This window comes from Hevea brasiliensis, chromosome 2, assembly GCF_030052815.1.
Source record: "Hevea brasiliensis isolate MT/VB/25A 57/8 chromosome 2, ASM3005281v1, whole genome shotgun sequence".
NCBI classification, from domain to species: domain Eukaryota; kingdom Viridiplantae; phylum Streptophyta; class Magnoliopsida; order Malpighiales; family Euphorbiaceae; genus Hevea; species Hevea brasiliensis.
In genome coordinates this window covers 103508647-103519941 of record NC_079494.1, presented here as the reverse complement: position 1 = coordinate 103519941, position 11295 = coordinate 103508647, and the positions used below count along the sequence as shown (strand labels likewise).

The 11295-nt window shown below is 34.1% G+C and overlaps 1 protein-coding gene and 1 long non-coding RNA gene across 3 annotated transcripts; one reads left to right on the top strand and one right to left on the bottom strand.

Moving 5' to 3' along the window:
• Positions 1–2104: 2104 nt before the first annotated feature.
• LOC110672634 (uncharacterized) lies at positions 2105–4723 on the bottom strand. Its single transcript, XR_009144356.1, has 5 exons — positions 4530–4723; positions 3570–4452; positions 2944–3003; positions 2492–2626; positions 2105–2407 (listed from the first exon to the last, which is right to left on the bottom strand). It is a non-coding gene; the product is annotated as an uncharacterized LOC110672634 (long non-coding RNA).
• Positions 4724–4842: 119 nt separating this feature from the next.
• On the top strand, positions 4843–10995 carry LOC110672633 (D-aminoacyl-tRNA deacylase). 2 transcript variants are annotated; one of them, XR_009144351.1, is made up of 10 exons: positions 4843–5155; positions 5242–5422; positions 5515–5657; positions 5769–5832; positions 6097–6149; positions 6775–6830; positions 7258–7332; positions 8978–9166; positions 9827–9976; positions 10692–10995. XR_009144351.1 is itself a non-coding variant. In XM_021835449.2 (9 exons), exons 1-9 carry the CDS (start codon positions 5054–5056, stop codon positions 9912–9914), a joined length of 951 nt encoding a protein of 316 aa, XP_021691141.2. In that variant the 5' UTR covers positions 4843–5053; the 3' UTR covers positions 9915–10431. The 2 variants fall into 2 exon arrangements, 1 of the variants encoding a protein (XP_021691141.2); XM_021835449.2 differs by lacking the exon at positions 10692–10995 and having other exon boundaries at positions 9827–10431.
• The last annotated feature ends 300 nt before the right edge of the window (positions 10996–11295 follow it).

The window sequence follows — 11295 nt, the reverse complement described above, 5'->3', positions numbered from 1 at the left end:
ACCTAGAAGGAATATGGCACAAAAGCATGACTACTACAGCTACTATATTTCTTGAACTAATCATTAACAGATATACAAAATTTTGCTGAAGATAAACCGAAATTAAATGAACAAGGCAGATGAACCAAACCGGTAGCCCAGATAAAATGAATCTCTTCCAACCATTTCTGTTGATAACCAAGAAATCTGTCTTTTCTAAATGCTTCCGGGCAGGGACAACTCCCCAGCAGTGAAAGGGTAAGAAAAGTAACATGAACATAGAAGTAACCATAAGAACATGTGGGGGAAAAAATCAAATTACTTGACAACTAGAGCTGAAATTACTTCATAATTCAATGTTGGACACCCCCAACAAAAAGGAACTCGGCTCAGTGGATCCAATCAGTGGCATGTATTCACATGGACTGATGGACACTAAAGCAAGCTGCAATAATAACTCAATTAAAAAAATCTAGCAAAACTAAAAATATCCTCATAATTTGAAGTGAGAATGCAGATCAATTAGAATTTGATGTCACATTCTTCATAACAAGAGTACACACGCTACAAGATGTTTAATTTTCAAAACATGGCAACATGGAAAATAAAAGAAATATATTTCTTCAATTTATTTGAAAAAAGATCATGTCCCCCTCAAATATGTGGCTGAAATATAAACCATTATGCAACTATTATCAGCAGTTGATCTCTGCATAAGATATTAAGAGGCATGAAGGAATATCATGCCAAATCTTAAAAGCCATTCAGTGAAAGAGAATAGCATATAACTTTAAGTCATTAGTCATTAGCACGATTGAATGCAGAGAGGTCATGTCAAATAGTGAAAGCCATTCACTGAAAGCGAATACCATATAACTTTAAGTCATTAGCATGATTAAGCGCAGAGAGGTAGGCAGCCAACATCAATCTTAAAGCACTCAAGTTTGCAAATTAAATTTCACTAAGAGGCTGGCGATTTTTTTAGAAAAAGAATTCCATAAAATTTTATGGAATGTATTGTCAAATCAACACTTGACATGTTTGGAAACTCGAAATTTTCATTTTAAAGTTAACAATTTATTTGGAATTTTATAATTCTATTTTCATAGAAACGGCTATATTTAAGCAAAATCCTATCTACAATTTGCACATGAGTTCTAAAATGTAGTAGTGAAAATTTTCACAATGGTTTCACTTCATTTAAGATGAATAGCATGTATTAATATATGAGATAACAATAATGAGATTTCATTTACAGATGAATTTCATATTCCACTAGTTCGAAACACAATTTCATCCCCCCAAGTCTGTCCAAAATTGTTTTATATATCCTCTTGATAATATTATCAAATATGAGAAATCTTCAAGTAACACCAATTTCATGAGTTACTATCATCATTCTACTATTTGATATAACCAATCACATTCACAACTTGGGCCAGCAAAAGTTTGATCAAATACCATTCTCTATTTACAGTATGCTTTGAAGCATTGCATCCATCTTTGTTTTCATATTATAACTGTCATCTATATGCGGGACAATGAGACTCAGCTCCCTCTAGATCTCACGTACAAACTTACATATCCTGTCGGCAAATTCAGGCTCATCATCTGAAGTTCAACCGATTGCTAACTGCATCAGCTCTCCATTTAATTCTATTATTATTTAGGAATATTTGTAGAGTTCTATTAGGTTTAGTATTTTGTTATTCAGGAATTTTATGTTCAATTGGGATTCTTATTTTGCATTTGATTAGGGTTTTCTTATTTAAGGATTCCAAATTCTAGTTGTAGTAAGACTAATATTATACTATAAATACCTATGTCTTCTAGGTATTTTATTAGAGAGTTCTAATAGAATATTATTATTGAAAATTAATAATATTTGATAATTTGCTCCCCACCCCCTTGTTCGTTTTCGTTTTCTGGGTTCTACATTAATTTGGTATCAAAGCTTGTTCTACATCATTAGGACTATGTTTTTGAATGATGATAACACACAGTTATAAACATGCACTTCATTTTGGCTATTGGTAGCACACACGTATTATTTATATGAAAGGAATCAGTAAAAATGGATGCATTAGATGATTATGAGAAAAGATCTGCTACATCTACATGGAAATCCACCAGTTGGTTCATTACCCTTTTATGTATGTATAATATGAATTGTAGTTCCATACATATTCTAAGATAAATAAAACAGAAAATCCTGGCTCACAATTTCATTTTACAAAAGAAAGCTGTCATAAATCAGCATGAAACTCAGCCAATTACCCCCAAAAGATATTCCAAGGATGTTTAACAGCAAAGGCTCAAGAGATGGATCACTAAGTGGTAGCAGACCAACATTTATCTCATGCAGATTCAAAAGAGCCCCTGTTCAGCAGAATTTACAAAATGTTGCAGCTTCAACATATTCTTGTACCTGCCAAGACCCCAAGGAACAATGACTCAGTTAGTAACATGCATCTGATTCTGGCCTTGACAGGGAAGGAAACAAGGATATTACCCCAGGAAGTACGCTCGTCTTTACCTCTGAAAATCAGCCCCTCGCAATTCTTTGATTAATTGGGACATATACTGATCAGTCACAGCTGCTAAATCCATTTCTGCGTTCTCAAGAACTTCTTCGATGTTATATTTACTGATTATGTCATTGCATAAGATTATAACATCAATATATCAGTAATTCAGTATACAGTAATAAGGTCAGGATTCAGGAAGGTTTAAGTGCTGAAGTTAAACCAAGTAATGTATCATGTAAACCAAATAAATGTCCAACTACCAAATTGTAGGAAATAAAGTCATCATGATAACAAAAATTAACAACCTAAAGCAGTTCACTTGAAATGGGTTCTTGCATTAGAAGCCAACAACAGCTTTACAAATGAAAAAATCTCAAGGAAGATGTCACATATAACATTTCAAAGATTGCATAATTAAAGAAACTATATATATGACCTTTTTGCTGTTCATGGTGACATCACGGCCAGCTTTTACCACTCTTTCCTGCTTGTCATTCTGCAATAATATAAAAATTGATTGGTGAGCATGGTATAGTTTCAATAATAATTAATTAATGATAAGAGAGATATCAAACCATGCAATATCAAAAGAAAATAAATATTTTGTAGAGTATTTCCATATAGTAAAATCTTGCATGAGGTGTCTGAGATTTTGGCCAAGTCTTACTTTTAGCCAGTAGGCTTATATTTCTTTCTAGTCTAGTCCCCAACGTTGTATTCATGCAACTGGATCCTTGAATTTCAAATTTACTTCAATTTTGTCTTAAACTTCAAAACTAATTCCATGACAAAAACATAACTTTGATTCTTTTGATGGAATGTGATTTATCCCGAGGTATTATAACAAGATATTCATTAGTAGTTCTCTTTTATTGATTAGGTCTATGGGTGGCTTGGCTTCAACTTGAGATCAAAATAAATTAATTTGGAAGTTCCATTTGCAAGATTCAGTTTCTGGGTTTCTAGTATTTGCCAGCCCACAATGACAGGATTGAAGCAATCATATAGAAAAGGATGAGGTTAAAGAATGGAGGCAAATGTTCAAGAAAAATACAGCATTACCACTGTAGGGTCACAGCTGGCTACGCCAAAAAAGCAAATTCAGCTCACCAAAATCATTAATCAGTATATTTCCCCAAGAGCCGCTACAATAACATTTGCTCCCATTGCTGTTGCTCTTGAAGTTGGAATTGGTCAAATAGCAAGGCTTAAAGGTTAAAATTTCAATCCTCTGCCCATGGCTCACATTTTCACTTCCACCATTAAGGTCAAAATTACTCTTATAAATTTCAAAATCAAGTAATGACCAATGAGCTTTCTCTAAAAAAGCATATTTGACATTGGTAAATAACAAAATGAGGAAACAAATCTAAAAATAACTACTTTCTACAACTTTTGCAAAAAAAAAAAAAACACATTAACATTTAATACAATTCAATTTAACGAATTCTCTAGTATTTACCCTCCAACCATTCTTGGGTATGTGTTCGTGAGCGAGGAAGAATCCAAAGTGTACTTTTTTTATATACAAAATTATCAAAATAATTTTGTATAATTTTCTTCTTTTTTTTTTTCTATAGAATTATGAAATAACATTGAGTGTATCCACCCATTTATTCGACTAAGCTATGCTTCCAAGCTTCCCTGTGGCTTCAAACCTTCAGTTTCATTTCTAAAGCTTAGAGACAGACTATAATTTTCCCAATGCGGCGTTCCATTCCATTCTCTACAAATAATATGGACAGGAATTCACTTGTAATCACACCATAATCATAAGTTCAAACCCAATTAAAGAGTGCAGTGGTGACAACGATAATAAAGAAGAAGAAGAAAGAAAATGAAGAAGAAAGAAATTTAAAAGGCCATTGAGATATCCTGCATATTTTCCAAAGGCATATTTGAACGCAGACTCTGTGCCCATTGTCCTTGCTCTGTAACGCAGTCCCTGCAACCGATTTTCTCATGTCAATGCGTCAATAAAAAATTTCACAAGATATACATAGAAGAAGGAGATAAGGTTACATTGACGGAGACGGTGAGATTTGGGCTTGGAAGCCATGAGGAAGAAACTGTAGAGTGAGCGAGGAAGCAAGCGCAGTATGACCTCTATCTGTCTCTCTACCCAAAATGACACCTGAGGCTTCGCCGAAGAAAACAGCTCTTCCATTTGCAGTGGAAATTTAAACCTGAGAGGTCAACCAACTGATGCTGTGGTGTAGTGGTTTTCACGTTAATCTTACACACTGAAGGTCTCCAGTTCGATCCTGGGCAGCGTCAAATTAATGATGTTTTCCGCTTTCTCAACGACATCGTTTTAGCCTTTTTTTTAATTTTTTTTTAATTTTTTTTCTGGCTTCAAGAGTGGCGGCCGCTGCGCGCCAGTCTTGTCGTACCGACGGTGGATCGACAATCGTCAAATCTAGGGGCGTTTTTACGAGAATCCACAACCAGTGGGTGCTGGCTGCTGAGTCTTTTATAAAGGCTACCCAGAAGCGAAAACGAAGAAAATAATAAAAATATCATTTACAGAGAAAAAGGAAAAGAATATGGTGACTCTATTGGTGGCCACCACCGGAGATCCCGCCTCCATCAACCCTGCCTCCGCCCTCCTGGCCATGCCCGGGTGGCAACCTACCTCCTCCCTCCAGGTGTAGCTTCATTTTAATTTCTTATAATTCGCTCAAAAATTCTTGTTTTCTTATTCTATTTGTGAATTCTTTGAAAAATCAAACAGGAAATAAAGAGTTTCAGCAATCAACAAGTGAGGCTATTGCTACACGACAAAAGCATCGTGGTAGAGGACGACTTGGATCAGCGATGGGAGGCGGCCACCGGTGAGGTGGTGGATGAAGTTATCTTTTTCAGCAAACACACCGCCGTTTCTAACCGCCCTGCCCTTACCATTCATCCAATTGGTGCAAGCTCTTTCTCTCTTATACTTTGTCTTTACATGTGTTTGATTGCAATTGGAATTGCGAAGTGACTTGTGTGGTTTTTGCTATCGTAGGAGTGCCTCATTTGCGAGAAGGGGACGTCCCGCCACAAGGCGGAAAGCCAGGATGGGCTGCACCTCCTGATCCGAGAATGGGTCCATGGCTCAGACTCTTGAAAAAAATTGCCCATTCTCATAATTTAGTTCCTGAGTTTGAGGTTCTTTATGTTTCTTCTGCTTCTCCTCTTTAGTTTTGTCTGGTTTTCACTGAATCTGAGAAGCTACAAAATGCTCAAGTGATTTATTTAGATTATTTTGCTTGAGTGTAGATTACTTTGGAGGCTACTCATCATGGACCAGTGACCAGTAAGCCAACTATGTTCATTGAAATAGGTAATTTTCTTGCCATTTTCATTTTTTTTTAACTCTATTTAATTTAACATTTCTTTTGTTGCTGCCTCTACCATTGCTTTAGATGTTGCTTATAAGAACCTCTTATTTAATTACCAGTGAGCTAATGTAGATCTTAAATTTAGTTGTCCCTTACAAGCACTACTTTTTGATACATAGCTTTTGTATGAAGGGTATGCTGTGTCACTATGATTTTGAATTTTGAACCATTTATTCTATAGTTTGTTTGTTGCTTTTGCTGGATAGGTAGCACAGAAGAATACTGGGAGAGGCAGGATGCTGCTCAAGTCGTTGCTCTAGTTGAGTATTGTCATGGCCTTGTTAAAATTTAAGCATCAGTCATTGGCATGTTCATTACTATGATTTTAGCCTTTCTTCTTTAAAAAAATTGCTTATTTATTATTCTTGTGTTTTGGATCTTGCAATGATTGGAAGTTGTTTTCATTTCATTGTGGAATAAAAATTTTGTACGTTTGCCTTAATTTTTTTTTTTAAAAAGAAGCAACAGAAGGATGTCATAAAAGCAACCAATTTAAAGGAAATAAGTTGATTACATATTCTGCAGGTACATTAGTACATTTTATCTGCAATGAAATGTTGGTTTTACTAGCCAAATTTTGCCGTTGTCACACACAAATTTTATGTACTAAATTTCATAAAAGCAACCAATTTAAAGGAAATAAGTTGATTGCATATTCTGCAGGTACTTTAGTACATTTTATCTGCAATGAAATGCTGGTTTTACTTGCCAAATTTTGCCGTTGTCAAACACAAATTTTATAAGAGTTATGGATAAATATTTTGTCCTGATCTCTTTCTTAAATTGAGGTTTTCACTAATGGCATGCTATTACAAGTATAGCAGGCAGATTACTAGAAGCAAGAGTAACTCTCCCTAATAAATTGCTGTGGTTTGTGCTTGAAGTTAGTATGGGAAGGACTTGGGCTTGGAGGAGGTGCCTCAGTAGGTAACTGGAGCAGGTAATTGCTATGTATCGCAGATGCTATTCACTTCACCAGTAGTCTTCTCTCGAGTAATTTTGATGCAGGGAAAATAAGTTTTTTGCATAAATAATTAGCTACCTGCATAATATTGATAGAACAGCTGGTATTTCCGCCTCTATTTTTTAGGTGCTCCTTAGTATGATATGCATGTGCATGTTATGCAATGACTATGTGTTTAGTGAGCTCATGCTTCGTTTGCCATGAATTTTTTTTTTCTACTCCTAACTGCTTCTCATTGTGCATGCACAAGCCAGTAAATTATCCATGCATAATTTATGAAGAAAATTAATGAAAATTACTTAGTTGTGCAATATAATGTACTTCTATGTACTGGATTGTTAAATCTATGCCCTTGTTCTTGATGATGCTTCTCTAACCTTAGTTCTCATTTATCAATACCTAGCGCAAATGACAAGAGAAAGGTCCTTCTTGGAATAGGTGGCGGACACTATGCACCTCGGCATATGGATATAGTTCTGTAAGTCATCTTGATCTGTTTGGTTTTCTGTAATCATCCTTGAAATATGCTATTTTATGGAACCTATTTGCTTGAGTTTTGAATTTTAATGTTCTAGATCAGTTTATGCTATTGAAGTGAATATGCTAAATTGCTTTAAATTTATTGTTCATGTGATACAATTGAACATCATCTTAACAATGTGTTTTTCCTATATATTTGCAATAAAATTTGTACTTTTATGAGCAAATAACATAAACCATCTTTCAGTCTGTGGGAATCAATTTATAAGCTGCTTGTATTTTTGATGTCCGCCTGTTTATTTGCCACTTAATTATTGTGTGCCTGTGTGTTTTAATATATATATATATATATATATATATATATATATATATATATATATATTCTCTATTGTCTAAGTTGAAAATGTAGCATTTTATTTCTTCAAATCTGATTTATCCCTGCTTTATGTTATTGGCATATGCAATTAGCCTATATGATATCTGGAAACTCTTTTTATTACATTTAGGTGTTCTGTTTGCTGAGCTAATAAAGTTTACTTCTATGCATAATTATAGAAAAGATGGTTTTGGGTGGCACACCTAGTTTCAGGGTATTCCTTACCCATGGAACATCTTGAACTCTTTGCCTTTCTATGATCATCCTTGAAGTGTGCTTTTTTACAGAATCTTTGTGCTTGAGTTTTGAATTTTTGTGTTGCAGATCAGTTTATGCTGTTATTGCAGTAAATACAATAAATCGTTTTAAATTTGTTGCTCATGTGAAACAATTGAATTTCATCTTAACAAAATTTTTTCCCTCTATAATTGCAATAAAATTGGATAAATTTTAACAACCGTCCCTGAACTTATTTAGTTGTAACATTACAGTACCTCAACTTAAAAATGTAATATAAAACCCTACCTACTTTCACATTTTGCACAGTAAAATTCATCTAATATCTAATTACCAGTTTTTCAGTTAGACGCTGACCTGGACAGTTCCAGCATTGAGCTTAGTCGGTATTTCTCTTTTTTCTCTCAAGCCATGTATAAATTGAATCATTCTCCTCTCTATAGATAGAATAATTTTTCACATGTAGAGAGAATAATTTTACACTTTGCATAAGAAAGAAGAGAGAAATGTTGACAAAACATCATGTGGGAGCTGTTCACGTAAGTTTCTAACTGGAAAATCAATAATTGAAAGTCAAAGGAATTTTACTGTACAAAATTTAAAAGTTTAGGGGGGGTTTTATGTTATATTTTAAAGTTAAAGGGCTGTAGTGTTACAATCATATAAGTTCAGGGACAGTTGTTAAAATTTATCCCAATAAAATTTGTATGTTTATGAGCAAATAACATACACCATCACTCAGTCTGTAGGAATCAATTTCTATGTTGCTTTTTTTTTTTTGGAGTTCCACCTGTTTATCTGCCACTTATATATTCTGTGTGTATTTTAGTATTTTCATTTATTTTTTCTATTGTCTAAGTTGAACAAGTAGCATTTTGCCCAGCCTCAACACGGAATAATTTCTTCAAATCTGATTTGTACCTGCTTTATGTTATTGGCATATGCAATTAACCTATATGATATCTGGAAACTCTTTCTATTACATTTAGGTGTCTAAGCTAATAAAGTTTACTTGTGCATGTAATTATAGAAAAGATGGTGTTTGGGTGGCACACCTGCTCTCAGGGTATTCTTTACCCATGGAAGATCCAAATCAGACAAAAATAGATACAAATACAAAAGATATTGGTGGAACTTGGAGAGAATCAATTAAAGCTGCCTATGAGGCTACCAAATCAGCTTTCCCTGGTGGGGAAATTTTGGCACATCTTGATCACAAGTAAGTCCCCTAAGAAGAAATATTTGAATGTCTAAACATCCCACTATCAAATCATGTTAAGTTAGTTTAGTTCTGATCTTCAATGTGGAGTCGGATAATGAACAATAATAGTACAAACAAAATTAGATGCAATTTTGTCACTAATAAAATATTGAAATGTTGGGAGGAATACCATAAGTTGATTTTACAGAATTTTCTATAGACATTGTAGCTAGCTGAGTTTCTGATGATGTTCCAAGCGCCAAATCAAGGAGGCTGGGGAAAGCAAGCAAAAATTACTAGAATCAGGATCATTTTTCTGTCCATCTTTGAACGAGTATAGTTATGTGACCACTTTCAAAATTGACAACTTTGCAGTTTTGTTATATCCTCATTTCTTTAAACTCTTTGAAAAAACAATTAATGTTTTTCCTTCAAATTTGGAATAAGTGGGTTCTATTTGATTGCCAATCCAAACTTCTTGTTTCCAGTATGACAGAGTGGAAGAAAGGAATGTAAAGTCATAGAGAACTCTAAAAAGATTGTTTATTAATGCATCTTTAAAATTTTTTTTTGATAGTTATCAATACTTACATAAACACACATGAGATGTTCTTGCAAGTTCATTTCTTGTTGGATGAGTTTTAGTTTGCTAAACTTGATACAAATTAACGGTTGCAGGAGTTTCAAGAGCTGGCAGAAAAATGCTATTACAGGATTTCTAGGAGAGCAGAACATCAAAATTGGGAAGCCAAATGATTTCAATTAATTACAACATTTGGAAGAATGAACTTGCTATTTTCTTCTAGAAGAAGGTTGAGGAACCTTGTGGTGAGGACCTCCTGTTGACATCTTATTAGTTTTTCTGCCAAGTTGTTCATTATATCTAGAAGGTGAATCCAATTGGACCTGATATCTTTACAAAGTATCACAATCATAATGGTGGAGATTGTTCTCCTTATGAAGTTAAATATCCTTCAGGAGATGCGGAAGCAGCAATGTCCATCTGTATTACTCAACACACAGGCACTTGCCATATCACTACCTATAAGCATATCTTTGCGTTGAAGTCGGGAAATTCAACAGATTTATGGAGTCATTACCATTAGATTCTTCATGCCATGAAGCTTATGATGTTCTTGATGCTATTGAAATTTGGATTTTGATTAGATCATGTCAAGTTAAATGAAACCTGTTTGCTGGACCAGTTAAATTTATAAACTTTGTTGCTTGGTAAAAAATGACCTTGTGGCTAGTTTTTAATATCAAACAAAATTTTATCAAAAGTCTTGTGGCAATCAATTTCCATGATAGGAAAGATCTGTTCATTGTTTCCATATTTGGCATACAAAAACAAGTATTACTTGGTGTCTGCAGCCCAAACCAAGGCATCGGAAGCATATATTTTTGCCTTCAATATACAAAGGTTATATTACATTACACTATTATATTTTTATTCTAATCTCATTTTGAGCTGAAACATGTTATTTATATATTTTTATCTTCAATGAATTGACTATGAGCATATTCAATCCCATGTTTTCAGGGAAAAACATCAAAATAACTTCAATTAGCAACAAAATTAGGCACGCACCAATCTTACTACAGATATAATAAAGATACATATTTAGTGAAGCTACATACACATGGTTGTATCACTTCCCTGCCGACAGGTTCAGCTAGAAATTGGACCGCAACATTATCCCACTGCCAAGAAGAGACATGTCTCTAATTGCACCTAATTTGGTTAATTTGCCTCAATACATATACAGGACACCCATCGGAGTTTGTGTGGAGCTGTAGTTGAAACAAATGTGACTTTGCAGCCCTAAATGTACATGCTGCCTAAACTCTGAGTTTCTATATGTATGTGATTAATTTTATAAAGTGTTCATGTCTTCTGATATTCAATGTTGTGCGACTTGTCCTACAAAGTTTATGATGAGAGACTACTAATTAGAACATTTAATGATCGACAGGAGAAATTGCTGCAACACAAAGTCAGTTGGTAGTTAGGAACATAATAACACGTGCAAATCTTCAAGGTAAACTTTCAAAAGACTTGGTTAATCTGATGTGTAAAGTAATTTAATTACTTATAAAGTTTAAATTAAAATGAATTAATACGTAATTTATCAAATACTCTCTAA

Excerpts from the sequence above, each read along its gene's own strand:
- LOC110672633 (XM_021835449.2), top strand. The coding sequence starts at position 5,054 with ATGGTGACTCTATTGGTGGCCACCACCGGAGATCCCGCCTCCATCAAC. Across the intron at positions 5,156-5,241 it reads AACCTACCTCCTCCCTCCAG|GAAATAAAGAGTTTCAGCAA; the intron begins GTGTAGCTTCAT and ends AAAATCAAACAG. Across the intron at positions 6,150-6,774 it reads CTGCTCAAGTCGTTGCTCTA|TTAGTATGGGAAGGACTTGG; the intron begins GTTGAGTATTGT and ends TTGTGCTTGAAG.